The sequence below is a fragment of the Bos grunniens genome, chromosome 15 (genome assembly GCF_055505025.1).
Source record: "Bos grunniens cultivar Pamir isolate PY7600 chromosome 15, Bosgru_T2T1.0, whole genome shotgun sequence".
Classification (NCBI taxonomy): Eukaryota; Metazoa; Chordata; class Mammalia; order Artiodactyla; family Bovidae; genus Bos; species Bos grunniens.
The window spans coordinates 74,392,865-74,414,343 of NC_141179.1; the positions used below are offsets into that span (position 1 = coordinate 74,392,865).

General features: G+C 40.2%; 1 protein-coding gene across 5 annotated transcripts in view; it reads left to right on the forward strand.

The window, feature by feature from the left end:
- Positions 1-21,479, forward strand: part of HSD17B12 (hydroxysteroid 17-beta dehydrogenase 12) — a 211,638-nt gene that overhangs the window by 86,042 nt on the left and 104,117 nt on the right. For 3 of the 5 annotated variants that reach the window (XM_086341210.1, XM_086341208.1, XM_086341211.1), the window contains exons 2-3: positions 18,149-18,195; positions 20,776-20,851. The exons of 1 other annotated variant lie outside the window; for it this stretch is intronic. In XM_086341210.1, the coding sequence (XP_086197336.1) occupies positions 18,149-18,195; positions 20,776-20,851 (123 nt within the window). The remainder of the gene's footprint in view (positions 1-18,148; positions 18,196-20,775; positions 20,852-21,479) is intronic. One more of the 5 variants, XM_086341213.1, reaches the window with a different exon arrangement.

A 21,479-nucleotide genomic window follows, 5' to 3' on the forward strand; every position in this document is an offset into this window, starting at 1 on the left:
CTTCCTCTGACTTCACTTCTGCCCCTGGCCATCATAAAGACTCTCACAACCCATAGGGCTGTGGGTGATACCTGAGGCCATTGGACTATGGGATGGGTGACACCTGTAGCCTTATTCTGTGTATTGTTGAAAACTCCCTACTTATTCATAGCAATATGGAATCTGAGAACACCAAGTGTTAATTGAAGAAGCCAATCTTAATGACAAGAACAGAGATCTGTCACAACTTTGGTAATTTGGCATGCTTTACTAAGCCCAAGTGATTCATCCTCCCGCCCCCTCTTCCCCTAATCTTGCTTTGGATCTGTTCAGTTCACATCCACCCTGGCACATTTTGAGTGAAGTAGTTCTCTCTAGCATTGAAAAACATCTCTTTTCAAGGACTCCCTCAGAATCCTTTGAAAATGTGTGTCTATAGATTTATCATAAATGAAGTTAAACTTCTGAATGTGACATTTCTTAAATTTTATTTTAGACCACTGATCCTTGATAATGAGAGGGGCTGAAGAGTGCTGGGGATTCTGTGCAGTGGATGGTTGGGCATTATTTATGAAAAAAAAGAAAAAAAAAGTAGGTGAAGCAGTGGAGAGTGTCACAAGAAGATAGTCCTTCCTTCATAATCTCCTTTTTATCATTCACTCATCTTGTGAAACATCATCTACTTTTTGCCAGACCCTATGCTAGCCTTTAGACTGTGGTGACCCAGACCTTTATGGAAGTCTGTATGATGCATGTCAAATAGGGTAAGTACAGAGTACCAGGGGGCCAGGGAGCTATGAGATCCTGCTGGCCTAGAGGTCAAGGAAGGTCTAAGGGAGAGGAAACGTTTAAGTCAAACCCTTAAGGGTGGGAGAGAGAAACTGGTGGAAGTAATTTTGGGAGTAGTGGAAACCGCATTTGTGAAAAGAGAGCATGTTAACTTTGTAGGGATTAGACAATTTTCAGCATGACCAGGGCAGTAGGTGGTAGGGGGACAATGATGGGAGGTAAGGTCAACTCATGGAAAACCTTGTAAAGAATTAAGGGCAGTGGGAGACCATTGACAGGTTTTTGGCAGGGAAGTGATGTCACGTTTGCCCAGTGGACCAATAACTTTGGTTGTAGTGTGGAGAGTAATTTGGAGAGGAATAAGAAAGGGAGCAGGTGAGTGAGTTAGAAGTCTGTTGCAGTGGTTTTTGTGGGAAGTGAATTCTCGTAGCCCAGGTGGTGGCAATGGGGAGACATGAATAGATTTATGTTCCAGGTTTTGTATAATTGGCTATAGACAAACATTGTCATTTCTTGGTGGAAGAATGAGATCATAAAAATGGTGTTTGAGTCCATGGGACTCTCAAGAGTCTTCTCCAGCACCACAGTTCAGAAGCATCAACTCTTTAGTGCTCGGCCTTCTTTATGGTCCAATTCTCACTTCTGTACATGACCACTGGAAAAGCCATAGCTTTGATTATATGGACTTTTGTCGGCAAAATGATGTCTCTGCTTTTTAATATGCTGTCTAGGTTTGTCATAGCTTTTCTTCCAAGGAGCAAGTGTCTTTTAATTTCATGGCTGCAGTCACCATCCGCAGTGATTTTGGAGCCCAAGAAAATAAAATCTGTCATTGCTTCCACTTCTTCCCCATCTTTTTGCCATGAAGTGATGGGACCAGATGCCATGATCTTAGTTTTTTGAATGTTGAGTTTTAATCCAGCTGACCGCACTCCAGTACTTTTGCCTGGAAAATCCCATGGACGGAGGAGCCTGGTAGGCTGCAGTCCATGGGGTCGCTAGAGTCGGACACGACTGAGCGACTTCACTTGCACTTTTCACTTTCATGCATTGGAGAAGGAAATGGCAACCCACTCCAGTGTTCTTGCCTGGAGAATCCCAGGGATGGGGAAGCCTGGTTGGCTGCCGTCTATGGGGTCGCACAGAGTCGGACACGACTGAAGTGACTTAGCAGTAGCAGCCACCACTTTTGAATTGGCTGGATAAAGGGCAGAAAGAAGCTTCTCCCTGCTGAGTCACTCCTTTAACACAGCCTTTCTCAAAAAGTCCCTCACAACACTACTTGCATTTTATTTCCTGAATTTAGTCACATGGCTGCACCTAGCTGCTGGGGAGGTTGTATTCCAGGCCACAATTGCTACCAAGAAGGAAAGGAAGGATGGGTACTGAGGAAGACAGTTAGCAGGCTCTGGCCCCTATGTGTATATAACGTAAGAAGGATGGGTCCCCAGGGTTGTTATTGCATATTTCATCTTCTTTTGGTGTGGCTGTATTTAATTTTTTTGTTTTAAGAAAGCACAAAAAGCAAGCAGTACTTCTAATGTGGGTGATTTGGAAACTGGTCTTTGTTTCATTTGGTTTTCATTGCAAAGTGGTAGAAATATCAGGGTTAATAGTGCTTAGATGGTGCTTCCCAGAAGACCAAACAAGAGATGATCTTAGGTACTGCATTGATGAATACTTTAAATTTTTAATAGTTTTCTGTATACATATTTTCTACTAATATTCTATTTATGTTAATTGAAACTGGTGGTCTTTAACCAAATCAAGTAATTAAGTAAATATTAATTCCATTTTCTATTAAATTTAATTTTTAAAAAATCAGTTTTAAGAAAGTATTAAGTGACCTTAGGAAACATTGATGTAAGCAATGCTACGCTGATACTTCGGAAACTAGAATAGATGGAGAATTTGTTGGATCAGTTTACACCGTCTTTCTATTCCTGGTAGGAAAAGACTTCTTTTTTTGGAAAGGCAATACACACACATGGTTAAAAAATACTGACAGTAAGAAGAGTAAAAAATAGTAACCTCTTTCCTGTATTTCCCCAATGTCCTAGAACAACTGCCAAAAGACTTTTGATTTCAGATGTGCTTTATTTAGCTTCCTAAAGTGAATGATGAAGAGTTGACTACCCAGACAATATGGAGCATCTAGTGAGACTCACACTATTATTTTATAAAATTAAAAAAAAATATTCAACTTGGGTTAAGGATTTTTTTCTATCCAACCATGAGCTGCTATCTCTGCTACTACTGTTGCAATATTGCTTTAGCTTTAAAGCAAAGAATATATCTTTAAAAGCAAAGACATCCTTATCCCCATCCTCCCTGCCTTAAGTAGATAAATTTAATCTTTTTTTTGGCATAAAGTAAAACTTTTGCAATTGACTTAAGTTTGACAGATGACTTGGTCATGTTTGTACATTATTTCAAGCATGTTACCTGTCATGACTTAGAGAACTAAAGAATTTGTCATTTCCTTTGATGGGGAAATTATACTTGATCCCCCATTGCCTGGCCATTGTACATGACTCTGATTATTATAGATCTGCAGTGGTGCTTGTAGAGATGACGAAGAGAGGCTCTCAGTTTCCAGTTTTATGTTTTGTTTCTTTGTGTCTATAAAAATAATTGTTATAGTTTTCTATTTTTGCAGGGAAAAAAATACACTTGTGAGGCAGTGTCTGACTTTTGTGTAACTATATAGTGCTGTATTCGGTTCTGAGAATTCTCTGAATAGGGGAAAGTGATATTTTTTAATCTATCTAAAAAGATCAGAGGCTGAATTTTTAATACTTATGCAATTTAAAGTCATATTCATTTCTACTTAATAGTTAAAGCAGTAAGCATGAAATGGGTGCTTTATAGAATACCTAATATCCACAGTGGGTCTTATGCATCATTGTAGTCTCTGTAGTCATACACATAATAGTTTCTAAAAACTGTTAATTTGATTTAAATTTGATAGTTAATAGGAGATGATAGGAAAAAAATGTTTTTGTTGGGAGCATAAAGCCAAATCTTTTTGAGAAGTGTGTTTAGTATCTTATTCTCAACTTAGTCTACTTTAATATGTTTAAGAGGGACCTTGGGGAACTTCCAGTTTCAAAATAGGCAAGTAACAGTATTTTCTAGCCTTTTATCTCTTGGAATGTGTAGGAGAATAAGAAATAATAAGAATAATTCCAAATGGTGCTTTCTGTTTCTTATTCTCCTAATATTGGAGAATACGAAACAGAAAGCACCATTTGGATGAAATGAGGGAACTCCTGAAATCCTTGATTCCTAGTCACAGAGAGTAAAGTTGGAAGAACGACAACTTACTTCACAGAGCAGCTGTCTAAGAGCTCACAGATGGTCCACCACTGAGAAGCAAGCAAGTTTGCTATGGACCCCAGAAAAGCACAGGAATTCAAAAGACAAGGATGAGGAAGGGCACTGAACCAGATGTGCTTGTGAGTCCAAAAAACTGGGCACAGAAGAGAGCAGAGGTGAGACCAGACTGAGAACAGAGGTTAAGCGATGAGGCTACAGACTGACAGCTGCCCAACTACTCAGCAGCCAGAAAACTGGAATTTGGGGAATGAAGAGATTTTATCAAAGAGTCCTGGAGAAAATACAGATACTGTTATCTGTATTTGGAAGAGTCCTTTTCAACTCCATGTTGGATCAGTTTTTTTGACTTTAACCTTTGCTTTTTGTTGCTATTGTTATCATAATCATACATAATGGCCTGCCTCAGGTAACCCTGTCCCTCTGCTTGACTTAAACAAAAGTGTCTTTGTTCAGCTCACAGAGAGACAATCTGACCCAGCCCATCTGTGAGGTGAAAGTGAGTGAAGTCGCTCAGTCGTGTCCAACTCTTTGTGACCCCATGGACTGTAGCCCACCAGGCTTCTCCATCCGTGGGATTCTCCAGGCAAGAATACTGGAGTGGGTTGCCATTTCCTTCTCCAGGGGATCTTCCCGACCCAGGGATCAAACCCAGGTCTCCTGCATTGCAGGCAGACGCGTTAACCTCTGAACCACCAGGGAAGCCCCTTCTGTGAATGGCTGCAAAAACAAGAAATTGACACCCTCCCACTGCCCCGCCCCCCACCTCCCACCACTGGCCATTCCAGGAGGTATTTGCAAGATTAATAGTCTTTTTACTTTACTTCCTTACCTCCTCCCACTCTGTTCAGATTCTGTAAAAGAATCTGGCATCTAGATCCCACAAGATGGTTATTTTGAGACATTAGTCTGTCATCTTCTTGGTCTGCTGACTTTCTGAATAAAGTCGTATTCCTTCCCTCAACACCTCGTCTGTAGACTTTTTGGCCTATCATGTGGCAAGCAGAGCAAGCTTGGACTCAATAACAATACTGACTTGTGGATCCCCTAAACAAAGAGCTGGTTTGCCCAATGATTACCCTGTAGTGGGGGCCCCAATATAGTCACCCCACCCATACACCCTCATTGCCGTGTTATTGTCTCCAAGATGAGACAAACCAAAACAATCAAAAATAACTTAGAGGAAATAGAATAAAAAAGTAGAAGAAAGTATAAATATATAAACAAAGTCTAATTAATGTCCTTAGAGATAAGATAATGAATGTATAGTAGGAACAAGCTGCTGCTTTAAAAAGAGAGCAATCAGAATAGAGAAGAGCTCTTCAGTATTAAAAAATTGACAACCTAATTTTAAAAGTCAATACAAAATTTGGAGGATAGAAGTTGAAGAGATTTCCAGGAAAATAAATAAGAAGAAAAGTAAAATTAATAAAGAAACTGTTATGTCCAAACTCTGGTTAAAGGAAATTCTAGAGGACAATGTGAGGAAGAAATTATCAAATAATTAATATTTAATACATAAGAAAATTGCCAGAATTGAAGACCATGAATTTGGAGTCCCATCAGTGCCTAGCACCAATGAATGGAGAAGCACCCACTCCAAGTTCTATTACCATCACAGAGTCCTAAAGATGAACTAAAAATCCTAAAAGCCCCAGTGACAAAAAAGCAGGTCATTTGCAAATTGGAAATGGCAATCCACTCCAGTATTCTTGCCTGAAGAATCCCATGGACGGAGGAGCCTGGTAGGCTACAGTCCACTGGGTCGAAAAGAGTTGGACACGACTGAGCGACTTCACTTCACTTGACTTCTTGCAAATTGTAACTAGAATGGTGAAACATTCTTTTTAAGCAATACTGGTGCAGTGGAGGGTTGTTTTTAATTTTTTGTTGAAAATGATCTCCTGTTTCAAATCCAAGTGTAGACTTTAAAAAAATGCACAACCAAAAATTTGAGAATTATGTTTTATTTGGCAGACATACTGAGGGCTTAAGCCCAGGAGACAGCCTCTTAGCTCTGAGTGACTGTTCCAAAGAGGTAAGGGAGGAGCCAGGATATATGAGTTTTTGAAATAAAAAAACAAGTAATCAAAAGATTGCTGTTAATTAAAGAAAAGCAGACTTCTCAAGTTAATGAATTTAGTGCTTTTTCATGTATGGGAAGATGCCAGAGTCTGGGTTTATTGAAGTCATTCCTTTGATATGCACCCTAACAGGCCAGTATCCTGATTTTCTCCATCCTGAATCCCCTGAGGGTGCACAGTTGGGAGCCGCTGCAGTGGCTGATGGCCTGATGACCTCATGACCTCAGCATCCTTTGTTTACTGATGGCAGGCAGCATTCTTTGTTCATACTAGTTAAACTACTACACTTGAAGTTAGAATATAGACTATATTTTTAAAGATACAAAAGATTAAAAAAATTGCCTCTTAAACTGTCACATGAAGAGATGTGATAACTAAATTTAAAATTCTGGATGGCATCCTAGAACAGAAGGACACTCAGTAACAAGATTGCCTGAAAAAAATATGAACTTTAGTTAATAATAATATATCATTATTGGTTCATTAATTGTGACAAATTTTCCATACTAATGTAAAGATGTTAGTAATAAGAAGAACTAGCTTGGAGTTTGAGGAACACTCTGTATAATCTTCAGATTTTTTTTTTTTTTTTTTTTGGATAAGTCATACTTTAGCCACCTGATGGAAAGAGCTGACTCATTGGAAAAGACCCTGATACTGGGGAAAATAGAAGGCAGGAGGAGAGGGGATGACAGAGGATGAGATGGTTGCATGGCATCACCAACTCAGTGGACATAACTTGAGCAAGCTCCGGGAGATGGTGAAGGACAGGGAAGCCTGATGTGCTGCAGTCCATGGGGTCACAAAGAGTTGGACAAGAGTGACTCAACAACAAAAGCGACTTTAAAATTTAATAATTACTTTTCAAAATGTTTACAAAATGTATCTAAATGCCTCCTTGTTTGTCAACTTAGATGTACTCCATAATGAGGGACTAGAACAAGATCTAAAAAAAACAAGAGCTTCAACCCAGGAGAGAGAGTCCGAGAGAATTCCCAAGATTAGGTTCTAGAACCACAGCTGTGCCCACAGAGTATCTATTCCAGGTTGGAATAGGATGAAAGTTGGAGCGCTCTGTGAAGGTGATCTTGAAGGGAAAGAAAACCAAAAAAAAAGAAGCGTGGAACAAACCGATGGGGTTGATTGTGTGGAAAATTATACTGAGAGGCCTTTAGAGATAGGGGGAACATTTAAAAGGAAAACCATGTAAATGCAAGAAAAAGGCCATTTTAACTCCAGATCAGATCAGATCAGATCGGTTGCTCAGTCGTGTCCGACTCTTTTCGACCCCATGAATAGCAGCACGCCAGGCCTCCCTGTCCATCACCAACTCCTGGAGTTCACTCAGACTCACGTCCATTGAGTCAGTGATGCCATCCAGCCATCTCATCCTCTGTCGTCCCCTTCTCCTCCTGCCCCAAATCCCTCCCAGCATCAGAGTCTTTTCCAATGAGTCAACTCTTCGCATGAGGTGGCCAAAGTACTGGAGTTTCAGCTTCAGCATCATTCCCTCCAAAGAAATCCCAGGGCTGATCTCCTTCAGAATGGACTGGTTGGATCTCCTTGCAGTCCAAGGGACTCTCAAGAGTCTTCTCCAACACCACAGTTCAAAAGCATCAATTCTTTGGTGCTCAGCCTTCTTCACAGTCCAATTCTCACATCCATACATGCCACAGGAAAAACCATAGCCTTGACTAGACGAACCTTTGTTGGCAAAGTAATGTCTCTGCTTTTGAATATGCTATCTAGGTTGGTCATAACTTTCCTTCCAAGGAGTAAGCGTCTTTTAATTTCATGGCTGCAGTCACCATCTGCAGTGATTTTGGAGCCCCCAAAAATAAAGTCTGACACTGTTTCCACTGTTTCCCCATCTATTTGCCATGAAGTGATGGGACCGGATGCCATGATCTTCGTTTTCTGAATGTTGAGCTTTAAGCCAACTTTTTCACTCCACTTTCACTTTCATCAAGAGGCTTTTTAGTTCCTCTTCACTTTCTGCCATAAGGGTGGTGTCATCTGCATATCTGAGGTTATTGATATTTCTCCCGGCAATCTTGATTGCAGCTTGTGTTTCTTCCAGTCCAGCGTTTCTCATGATGTACTCTGCATAGAAGTTAAATAAACAGGGTGACAATATACAGCCTTGACGTACTCCTTTTCCTATTTGGAACCAGTCTGTTGTTCCATGTCCAGTTCTAACTGTTGCTTCCTGACCTGCATACAGATTTCTCAAGAGGCAGATCAGGTGTTCTGGTATTCCCATCTCTTGAAGAATTTTCCACAGTTTATTGTGATCCACACAGTCAAAGGCTTTGGCATAGTCAATAAAGCAGAGATAGATGCTTTTCTGGAACTCTCTTGCTTTTTCCATGATCCAGCAGATGTTGGCAATTTGATCTCTGGTTCCTCTGCCTTTTCTAAAACCAGCTTGAACATCAGGAAGTTCACGGTTCACATATTGCTGAAGCCTGGCTTGGAGAATTTTGAGCATTACTTTGCTAGCATGTGAGATGAGTGCAATTGTGTGGTAGTTTGAGCATTCTTTGGCATTGCCTTTCTTTGGGATTGGAATGAAAACTGCCCTTTTCCAGTCCTGTGGCCACTGCTGAGTTCTCCAAATGTGCTGGCATATTGAGTGCAGCACTTAAAACACTGATTAGGAAAGAAAATGTAATTCTGCTATGCAGTTTGGTTCACTAGTGGATGATATATTTTTCTAGCCACAGTAATTGTTGAATAATAAAGGATTTGACAGACTTTGTTCCTGCTCTCTGGGAGGGAGTATCTAAATCCTTGGAGTTTCCTAAGTGATAGGGGTGTCTTTGTTATTCATGGTGGGCTCTGATAACGTATGCTAGTGAGATCCCTCATGGTGGGAGCCTATGGAGAGCTTTGAGATGGGGGCTGGTCCTGCTGGAAACACCAACCTTGAGTGGGATCCAGCTGAACCTTCCAGCCTCTATGGAGGGATGAGGAGGTTCGAGTCTGAGTTCAGTCCCGTGGCCAATGATTCAATCAACCACACCTTTGTAATGAAACCCAGTGAGAACTCTGTATTCCCATGATGCTCTGCTCTCCTCAAGAAAAAGTAACCACTCCTGTGGATTTATTCTCCATTTATACTGGATCACACTTGGAGAAGGAAATGTGACCCAGAAGGAAACAGTGGCTCACACTCCAGTGTTATTGCCTGGATACTCCCATGGACAGAGGGACTGGCGGACTACAGTCCATAGGGTCAAAAAGAGCTGGACACGACTGAAGTGACTTCTGGATCACAAGCTAGTACATCGGCTATTTTACTTGCTTTTGAAAATATATCAATATTTCTAAAAGTCTGTGCAGTAGGGCTTGATTTCCTTCATCTACCAAAAGCAGCTGCCTTGTGTAAAAGTCCCAGAGGCAATGCTGCTGTGTAAAATGATGATTTAAGTAACATTAAGCCCCTCTTGCAAAAATCATCTTGCTGTTCCTAGTGAGTGAACACAGTGATATTCTGGGGCGGGGCTGGAGGAGTGACCTCCCCTTATTCAGAGAGGTTCTGGAACCTCTACACAGGGGAACCCCCCTACAGTTTGCCCTCTGTGGCTGTTCACTTGGTTGGTCCTGATTTGTATCCTTCATTATAAAGCTGTAATCATGAATTGTCTAAGTTATCCTGAGTTCTGTGAGTCATTCTAGTGAATTCTTGAACCTGAGAAACTGTGAGAACCTGAACCTTGTAACCAACTAGTCACAAGTGTGGGTGGCCTAAGGCCGCCTGAACTTGTGGCTGGTGCCTACCGCGTGGGCAGTTTCGCTGTCTTTAACCTGTAGGATCTGTACGCACCCTGGGTTAATATCAGAATTGAGTTACAGTATTATAATAACTTAATGACTAACCGTTGGCAGAATCTTGTGACATAACTTCATTGGAAGGATGGGGAAATTTAAGGGGGTGGAGATTCTCTTCAACCCTAATGAGTTAAGTAATATAAAAATAAATGAATCAGGGAATTAGAGTATAACAGGCTTTAGAACATATAAAGACAAGGAGATGCAATTAAAAGCAGTGAAAATTGTTGTTTCTGGGGATAGAGTAGGAAGGTGCAGAAGGATACAGATAATATCCCATTTTTTTGTTTGTTTGTTTGTTTGTTTTTTGGTCTAAAACCTCTTGAAGCTAAGTTCAAAAGCTAAGGTCTAAAACCTTTTTCAAGCTAAGTTATGTATTTCTTAGATTTAAGTAAAATCACTTTTAAAAAAAGGGAGCGTGACTTGTAGGCTCTCAGTAGTCCATCAGGAAATAGACTTGGACATTTGTGATGTGTGTATAGGGGAGGTATGTAGGGGGATGTTTTTAGAAATGGTACCTAAAAGTGAGTAAGCAAAGGAAGCAGGGTAGGGCAGAGGGAGAAGTCAAACTGATGCTGGAGTCACACTAGATCCCATGAGATGGCCCCATGAGCCCATGGCCCATCAGAGATCCCTAAGTGAGGTCAGGGAGCTGGACCTTGGTGTGGACGGGTTAAAATCAGGCACGTATTACCCAGGGGAGGGCTGTAAGCTTGGGCAAGGCAGCCGCCTTTGACTGAGGACCATGCCTGGGAGTGCTCTCTTGTGCGCTGAGAGCAGATGACACTACTCGTGAGAGAACTGGCTGAAGACCCCTGTCCTGGATGGTTGGTACTCTTAACGGTGCCCAGTGCCCACTACAAACTCCAGAAACTGGAGAGTCTGCTGAAGTGTTGATACCCATCAGACAAATTTTATAATCTCTATCCTGGCATATTCTAGGCTTGGCAGGACTGTGTTTAAAGTGTGGTATGCTGGTTGAGGGCTTCCCAGGTCGTGCTAGTGGTAAAGAACCTGCCTGTCGGTGCAGGAGACTTAAGAGACATGGGTTTGATCCCTGGGTTGGGAAGATCCCATGGAGAAGGGAATGTCAACCCGTTCCAGTATTCTTGCCTGCAGAATTCCATGGACAGAGGAGTCTGGTGGGCTGCAGTCCATGGGGTCACAAAGAGTTGGGCACGACTGAAATGATTTACCTGAATGTATGCTGGTTGAGGTCAGCCTGGAGTTCACAGTTCACACACACAGACACACCAGAGTCACCTGTATTCTTTTGAAATTTGTATATTACAGCCAGAAATTTAGATGCATTAGTTGTGGTGAATTTATTGTCTTTTATTTTTTGAGTTTTTCATATTAAGGGACTTAAAAACACCTAATCTGAGAAAGTCTGATGTTGCCAATGATTCAGTGCTGTAATCACATCTAGGATTTGCTTGCTCCACAATTGTTGAGCATAAATAGAATAATCTAGGTACCGAAGGCTCTGTGAGTAGACAGGTTGAGTGGCAGACAGATTAGGAGAGTATAAGGTATTGTACTTGTATCATGAAGAACTTTGAGAAAGCAGGTTCTCAGGGAAATCGTCTAAGCCTTGTTTTGTAGTTTGTAAGAGCAGCTACCTGTGAGCATCACTTGCGCATTCAGCACATGTCTACTGAGCACCCACCTTGTGCACCTCACACAGCAAGGAGCCTAGAATCCAGCAGGAGAATTAAGACGTGTGAGGAAACGCATTTCCAAGTCGAGAGTGGTAAGTGCTGCAAGAGAAGTGCATGCAAAGATGTGGAAGAGAGAAAGGGTTTGTTTGAACTGATCTGAACAGTGGAGTTGGTTGGTGGAGTCTGAACAAGCTATGAAGAAAGAGGCATGGAGATGAGGTTCTGGACATCTGGGAGAGAGCAGGAAAGTTTATCACAGAGAACAGGAAAAGGAGGGAATTGGAAACAATTAGAAAATGTTTATCCTTCTTGTGTGAAACATTAGTGCATCAGTGACAGGAATACAGTGTAAAATTTGGGTCCCCATACTTCCAAAATACTCAGAAGATGAAAAGTTACAGAAATGTGCAACAGAGTTGCTAATGAGGTTGGAGGAACTTTCATGTGATACTTAATTTCCTATAGGTGGATTCCACTACAGATGTTTAAAAGCATGAGTTAATAATGTTTCTTGTAAGCAAAATCACAATCATAAAAACACATGAGTTACCTTTGAAGAGGTATCAGAGAACCAATTTATTTTGAAAACTGGTAAGTAAAGGAAAAAAATCCAACATTTATCTCGTGCTTCTGTGCAAACTCTGTATCATTTGTAATCAAATAACTGATAAGGAGTTGTTTCTCTATGAAAATATTCCAGCTAATAAGTTAAAATGGGATGACAGAATTCAAGTATCAGTTGAGTTCAGTTCAGTTGCTAAGTCGTGACTGACTCTTTGCAACCCCATGGACTGCAGCACACCAGGCTTCCCTGTCCAACGCCTGAACCTTACTCAAACTCACATCCATCAAGTCGGTGTTGCCATCCAACCATTTCATCCTCTTTGTCCCCTTCTCCTCCTGTCTTCAATCTTTCCCAGCATCAGGGTCTTTTCAAGTCAGTTCTTAATATCAGGTGGCCAAAGTATTAGAGTTTCAGCTTCAGCATCAGTCCTTCCAGTTAATATTCATGGACTGATTTCCTTTAGGTTTGACTGGTTTGATCTCCTTGCAGTCCAAGGGACTCTCAAGTCTTCTCTAACAGTATAGCTCAAAAGCATTAATTCTTCAGCACTCAGCTTTCTTTACGGTTCAACTCTCACATCCATACACGATTACTGGAAAAACCATAGCTTTGACTAGACGGACCTTTGTTGGCAAAGTAATGTCTCTGTTTTTTAATATGCTGTCTAAGTTGGTCATGGCTTTTCTTCCAAGGAGTAAGCATCTTTTAATTTCATGGCTGCAGTCACCATCTGCAGTGATTTTGGAGCCCCCCAAAATAAAGTCTGTCACTGTTTCCATTGTTTGCCCATCTATTTGCCATGAAGTGATGGGACTGGATGACATGATCTTAGTTTGCTGAATGTTGAGTTTTAAGCCAACTTTTTCACTCTCCTTTTTCACTTTCATCTAGAGGCTCTTTAATTCTTCTTCGCTTTCTGCCATAAGGGTGGTGTCGTCTGCATATCTGAGGTTTATTGATATTTCTTCTGGCAGTCTTGATTCCAGCTTGTGCTTCATCCAGCCCAGCATCTCTCATGATGTACTCTGCATGTAAGTTAAATAAGCAGGGTGACAATATACAGCCTTGATGTACTCCTTTTCCTATTTGGAAACAGTCTGTTGTTCCATGTCCAGTTCTAACTGTTGGTTCTTGACCTGCATAGATTTCTCAGGAGACAGGTCAGGTGGTCTGGTATTCCCATCTCTTGAAGAATTTTCCACAGTTTATTGTGATCCACACAGTCAAAGGCTTTGGCATAGTCAATAAAGCAGAGATAGATGCTTTTCTGGAACTCTCTTGCTTTTTCCATGATCCAGCAGATGTTGGCAATTTGATCTCTGGTTCCTCTGCCTTTTCTAAATCCAGCTTGAACATCTGGAATTTCCCGATTCATGTATTGCTGAAGCCTAGCTTGGAGAATTTTGAGCATTACTTTACTGGTGTGTGAGATGAGTGCAATTGTGTGGTAGTTTGAGCATTCTTTGGCATTGCCTTTCTTTGTGATTGGAATGAAAACTGACTTTTTCCAGTCCTGTGGCCACTGCTGAGTTTTCCAAATTTGCTGGCATATTGAGTGCAGCACTTTCACAGCATCATCTTTCAGGATTTGAAATTGCTCAACTGGAATTCCATCACCTCCACTAGCTTTGTTCGTAGTGATGCTTTCTAAGGCCCAGGATGTCATTCCAGGATTGTCTGGCTCTAGGTGCGTGATCACACCGTCGTGGTTATCTGGGTCATGATCTTTTTTCTAGAGTTCTTCTGTGTATTCTTGCCACCTCTTCTTAATATCTTCTGCTTCTGTTAGGTCCATACCATTTCTGTCCTTTATTGAGCCCATCTTTGCATGAAATATTCCCTTGGTATCTCTACTTTTCTTGAAGAGATCTCTCTAGTCTTTCCCATTCTGTTGTTTTCCTCTATTTCTTTGCACTGATCACTGAGGAAGGCTTTCTTATCTCTCCTTGCTGTTCTTTGGAGGTCTGCATTCAAATGGGTATATCTTTCTTTTCTCCTTTGCCTTTAGCTTCTCTTCTTTTCTCAGCTGTTTGTAAGGCCTCCTCAGACAACCGTTTTGCCTTTCTGCATTTCTTTTTCTGGAGGATGGTCTTGATCACTGCCTCCTTTACAATGTCACAAACCTCTGTCCATAGTTCTTCCAGCACTCTATCAGATCTAATTCCTTGAATCTATTTCTCACATCCACTGTGTAGTCATAAGGGATTTGATTTAGGTCATACCTGGTGGTTTTCCCTACTTTCTTCAATTTAAGTCTGAATTTGGCAATAAGGAGTTCATGATCTGAGCCATAGTCAGCTCCTGGTCTTGTTTTTGCTGGCTGTATAGAGCTTCTCCATGTTTGGCTGCAAAGAATATAATCAATCTGGTTTCAGTATTGACCATCTGGTCATGTCCATGTATAGAGTCTTCTCTTATGTTGGAAAAGGGTATTTGCTATTACCAGCACACTCTCTGACAAAACTCTGTTAGCCTTTGCCCTGCTTCGTTTCATACTCCAAGGCCAAAGTTGCCTGTTGCTCTAGGTACCTCCTGACTTCCTACTTTTTCATTCCAGTCCCTTGTAATGAAAAGGACATCTTTTTTGGGTGTTATTTCTAGAAAGTTTTATAGGTCTTCATACAACCGTTCAACTTCAGCTTCTTTAGCATTATTGGTCAGGGCATAGACTTGGATTACTGTGATATTGAATGGTTTGCCTTGGAAATGAATAGAGATCATTCTGTCATTTTTGAGATCATATCCAAGTACTGCATTATGGACTCTTTTGTTGATTATGATAGTTATTCCATTTCTTCTAGGGAATTCTTGCCCACAGTAATAGATATAATGATCATCAGAGTTAAATTCACCCATTCCGGTCCATTTTAGTTCACTGATTCCTAAAATGTCAGTATTCACTCTTGCCATATCCTGTTTGACCACTTTCAATTTGCCTTGATTCATGGACCTAGCAATCTAGGTTCCTATGCAGTATTGCTCTTTACAGCATCAGACTTTACTTCCATCACCAGTCACATCCACAACTGGGTGTTGTTTTTGCTTTGGCTCCATCTCTTCATTCTTTCTGGAGTTATTTCTCTACTGATCTCCAGTAGCATATTGGGCACCTACCAACCTGGGGAGCTCATCTTTCACTGTCCTATCTTTTGCCTTTTCATACTGTTCATAGCATTCTCAAGGCAAGGCTACTGAAATGGTTTGCCATTCCCTTTTTCAGTGGACCACATATTGTCGGAGCTGTCCACCATGACCCATCCGTCTTGGGTGGCCCTACATGGCCTGGCTTGTAGTTTCATTGAGTTAGAAAAGACTGTGGTCCATGTGATCAGTTCGTTTAGTTTTCTGTGATTGTGGTTTTCATTCTGTCTGCCCTCTGATGGAGAAGGATAAGAGGCTTATGGAAGTATCACCATTTTGCAGTCTAATTAAATAATGTATCTCAGTGGTGAACATCATTGGCTGCTTATGTAACAAAAAGCAAAATTAGCAAACATGTGCCTCCTGATAGAAGTATGTACTATTGCTTATAAAGTATTCTTACCCAAAAAATTAAACCTGCATTTGATCACCTAACTATTAGTGGACAGATGAACATGTTAAATGACATCAGGAGGATGCAATCAGCCAGTGAAAGGCTGGTTAAGTTGAAGTGAAGTCGCTCAGTCGTGTCCGACTCTTTGTGACCCCATGGACTGTAGCCTACCAGGCTCCTCTGTCCATGGGATTTTCCAGGCAGTAGTACTGGAGTGGATTGCCATTTCCTTCTCCAGGGAAATCTTCCTGACCCAGGGATCGAACCCAGGTCTCCCTTTTGTAGACAGACGCTTTACTGCCTGAGCCACCAGGGAAGTCCTTAAGTTAAATGTATGATCTAATATATTCAACAGATGCCAGGGAGGGGAGAAGGAGGGAGGCAGAGGGAGAAAAACAGAAGCTGATAGAGTAGATAGAAAATGGCAACCCACTCCAGTACTCTTGCCTGGAGAATTCCATGGATGGAGGAGCCTGGTGGGCTACAGTCCATGGAGTCACAAAGGGTTGGACATGACTGAGTGGTTAAGCAGAGAGCTGATAGAGGGGGAGAGACAGAGATGGAGACAGACATAGATATGATTTCATAACCTGTTTTATTATTTCATATATGATTATGAAAGATATGACTAGGAAGAATTTAGATATGTTTGCCATATTTCTGAATAGTAAAAGTAGGGAAAGTGTTAGTTGCTCAGTCATGTCCAACTCTTTGTGACCCTGTGGACTGTAGACCACCAGGCTCCTCTGTCCATGGAATTCTTCAGGCAAAAATACTGGAGTGGGTAACCATTCCCTTCTCCAGGGGATCTTCCTGACCCAGGGATTAAGACCCAGATCTCCTGCACTGCAGGCAGGTTCTTTACCGTCTGAGCCATAGGGAATCCCATTTCGGGATGCTACTCACAACCATGCTATGAATTTGTTAATAAACGTGATTCCAGTATTTTAGAGGTAAGATACCATGGTGTGGTCTGAACCGTTATCATTTTCAAATGTTTATGCTACATAAGGTTTTAGAGCTTTAAAGAGTACTGGAGTAGGGTGCCATTGCCTTCTCCGATAATAGGCAGAATGTGTACTTAATTGTACAGCTCCATGCATTTTTACATACACACATACACATCAAGATATAGAATATTTCCTACATCCTGAAGATTCCCTTAATGCCTTTTCCCTGTCATCTACCCCATTACCCAGGAGTAGCCAGTATTCTAACTTCTATCATTATAGATTAGTTTTTCCCTTTTTGGAATTGGATAAATGGAATCAAAACAGCTTGTACACTTTTATTTCAGGATTTTTTGGCTCAATATAATGTCTGAGATGGAGAAGGCAATGGCACCCTACTCCAGTACTCTTGCCTGGAAAATCCCATGGGCAGAGGAGCCTGGTAGGCTGCAGAGCATGGGGTCTCGAAGAGTCGGACACGACTGAGCGACTTCACTTTCACGTTTCCCTTTCATGCATTGGAGAAGGAAATGGCAACCCCCTCCAGTGTTCTTGCCTGGAGAATCCCAGGGATGGGGGAACCTGGTGGGCCGCCGTCTATGGGGTCGCACAGAGTCAGACATGACTGAAGCGACTTAGCAGCAGCACCAGCAGCAATGTCTGAGAGATCTGTTCATCTTTTGCATGTATTAATAGTTCTTTTATTAAAAAATTGCTATTTAGTATTCTGTTGTGTAAATATACCTTAATTTACTTACTCATTCTCTTGTAGTTTAATATTTGCACAACTGTGCATCAATAAAGCTACCATGGACATTGTTTTGATAGACATGATGTTTTTATTACCTCTTGGAAATTGTTAGGTCATAGGTAGGCACATTTATTTCTGGACGTAATGCAAAGTCATTTTTCCAAAATGATTGTGTCAATTTATAGTGCCACCAGCATTGTATGAGAGTTGTAGTTGCTTTACATCCTTGTCAGCCCTTAGAAGTGCAGTTTTTTTATTTTTGCTTTGTGCTGGGTATTCATTCCTAATATTGAACCACTGGTAACTGCTCCATCTTTTACATCAAAAGTATAGTTGACCCGTCAGCAGCACGGTCGGTTAGGGTCACGGACCCTCCATGCAGTTCAAAATCAAAGTATAACCTGACAGTTGGCTCTCAGTATCTTGAAATTTTGCTTCTGAGGTTTCATATCTGTGGATTCAACCAACCTTGGATCGTGTAGTACTGTACTATGTATTTACTGGAAAAAATTCGCATATACATGGACCCTTGGTGTTCAAAGCCATGTGGTTCAAGGGTCAGCTATATTACACAGGCCCTTTTGTGTCTAATTGGTGGGTCTTAACTATGATCAGTTTTACATCGTGATTCTGAAACTAAACTGTTACTTTTTTCTTCTCTCAGTTGTCACAGGTAGTACTGATGGAATTGGAAAATCATATGCAGAAAAGGTAAGTAATTTTCAAGACTTCTTTTGGTATAAAAATATAAGAACAAATATAGAATGCTCTCTTACAGTAATTTTGATTTTGAAGTTAAAAGCACCAATAGAGCATTATACAATATAATAGAGGTACTTTGTTTCCACCTTGTTAGCAACACTATGCTTAAACACAACTTTAAAACAACTTTTGGGGCATAATGTGTGTAAAACGTTTTGTCCTGGTTAGTTGGAATTGTGAACATTTTAGTGTAATTTTATTTTATATTGTGTAACTATGGACCATTCTCAGTCTTTAAAGTTAATTGCTTTGGATTATTTTCCAAAAGGTAGATAAAATATTAGAGAGTGATTAAATCTGCAGACTAGCCCATGGTATCGTTTTCACAAGAAGGACTGTGACTGACAGATATTGACAGACACCCTCAGAGGATTCCAGTTGTCTGTAATGTAACCCAAGGGGAGGACATCATAATAGTTCGAACAAAACTGTACAGGCCAGAAGCATTGGCCATGCTGTTAAGGCATGCAGTCCTGGTTCCACAGAGGCACCGATATCCTGAGATATTGTCTGATTGTGGTGGAGATCCTGGTCAATCCATTGACTCTCTCATTTATCCTTTCAAAAGTGTTTTTTAAAAAAAATCCTTTGGTTTCTCAGCCTTCTGTTTTTAATGCAAAATCTACAGAAAAGTTTCAAGAAGAATATAGCAAGCACTCGTACACCTTTTATCAGGATTCACCAGTTGTTAACATTTTGCCGTTTCACTTTATCATTATAATTTGGTGGGATCATTTGGGACTTACAGACATTGTAACAACTCACCCTTAAAGATTTCAGCATGAAGCTTCTGAAAACTAGAATGTTCACTCTTGTAACCACAGTCCAGTGATCACACATGGGATAGGAAATTTAACTTGACACCATACTACTGTACAATATACACTCCATATGCAGGTTTCCCTGTTATCCCAGTAGTGTCTTTTATAGAGCTTTTTGTATTCCAGAATCCATTTAAAGATTATGCGTTGCGTCTAGATGTCATATTTCTTGACAAGGAGAGCTCCCTAGCACCCTTCCTCGCAGCCCCCTCCCCGCCCCCGCCAGCTTTTTTGCCTTTTTTCTTTTATAACAGTGGCATTTTGGAAAAAATCCAGGCCAGTTGTTTTGTAGATTACTCAGTTGGATTTGTCTGATTGTTTCCTCGTGATTGTGTACGTGTGTGCTCAGTTGCTCAGTTCCTCATGATGCGGTTCAAGTTAAATTTTTTTAGCAGAAACGCTGCACAGGTGATAAACATTTTTTAGCAGGAATGTTACACAGGTGGTACTGTATTCTTTTGAGTTTATCTTATCAGGAGCCACAAGAAGTCCATTCGTTCCTTTATTGATTATGTTGAGATAAATCACGTATTAAGATGCTCTCTACCATAATTTTCTATTATAAAAGTACCTTTTCCCCCTTTGTAATTAATGAGGAATCTGTAGGATGATTCTTTGTATGCATACCTCATTTCTCAACAATCTTCCACCGCAGCATCTGTTGCTGATTTTTGCCTAGTTATCACTAGGGTAGTTTTAAAATGGTGATTTTTAAATGGTATCTTTCCTTTTACAATTATATTAGATGCCGTTTTTCTATAGATAGGATCTTTTCCTTGTTCTTCCTCTCTCCATTAATTAAAAAAAAAAAAAGAACTCTCGTATATATTCATGGGTTTTTTTTATAGTGTTTTTATAAGAGATTAATTCAGCAAGTTATAACCAATCTTAATTATTTTTTGTAAAAAAATGTTCCATATCTTCTCATTTGCTATACCACTTTTTTACTTAATAAAAGCTGACTTTAGGATTTAGGACTGGAAAATTAGTTTACTAAATCATTTATAGTTCAAAGCACATAATTTATTCTCATTTATATACTGTCTGTAGTAGTTCACTAAAAATTCTGTGTATATCAGTGTTTTTTCTTCTGCCCCTATATTTATGGGTGTCTGGGGGTAGAAACCACGTTCCTGAAAATCTTATTCATTTTGTGCAGTACTTATACAGCGCTGGGGAAGTACATGGAAGGTACTCCTCAGGAAATGCTTTATTAAGTCATCCAATTAACTGTCTTAGTTTGCCTTTGTAGTCCATAAAGTATAGTATTTAAATAAAAACCTTAAAATTGATTCTATTTTTATGCATCCCCAACATTTTAACTGTGGTTTCCTTTGCCAGTTCTACAGTCTTCATCTACCCAGTCTAAGACAAAAACTTTTAAAGCTAATTTTTAAATTAAAGAAGTAATAGATACTTATGATTAAAAAAATTAAGTATGGACAGGTACAAAATAAAAGTCTTCCTTTTTCTAAAACCCATTGACTTTTATACACTGCTTGACTGAGAAAGATAGTTCTTTGGGGAATCTTTTTGTAAAGTCTTCATTTTGGTTTGCCCATTCATTACACTCGGGGGTGTATTTGTTTCTTAACTTGAATTATCTGTGGGTCAGATTTTCTTAAAATGAGACTATATCTAATTTACATTTTAAAGTGAAACACACAGATGTGATTCAGCTGTTCAGTGTCTTCTTTTATTGTTTCAGTTAGCAAAGTGTGGAATGAAAATTGTCCTTATCAGCAGATCACAGGACAAACTGAACCAGGTTTCCAGTGAGATAAGTAAGTCTTCACATCACCCTTCCCCTTATATACCCTTCACAAAAGGAGTACAGGTAGCCTAAATTTAATGTTTTCAAGCAGATATCTAGCATTAACATATTTATTTATGGTTCATAAAGCTTCTTTTTTTGTTTTATTTTTTTGCTGTTAATGGGGTGTTTCAAAGGTGGATCAATTTTTTCAAATTAATGTAGTACCATTATAAGTTGCTTAAAGTGTATTTTACTGACTCATTTAAGTTCTTTTGTGAAGAATCAGATTCTCTGATTATGTTCTCCTTAAACATCGGCATTCTTTTTCTGTTGCTCCTTTTAATTATTCTAACATTTTTGTTTTTTTGCTCTTTGACTTCAATGTCTTTATTTACTGGCCATGCGATGTGGCATGTGGGGTCTTAGTTCCCCAACCAGGGGTGGAACCTGCACCCCCTGCAGTGGAAGTACAGAGTCTTAACCACTGGACCACCAAGGAGGTCCCTGACTTCACTGTCTTTCAATGTATATCATGTACGACTGAGGAAAAATGCAAAAGGCTAGCATATGTACACGTGAGAGAGAAACTGTTTTGGACTTTTTTCTTAGACAGCTGTGCTTGAGACCTGAATTATAATATGGCAAAAACTCTTTTC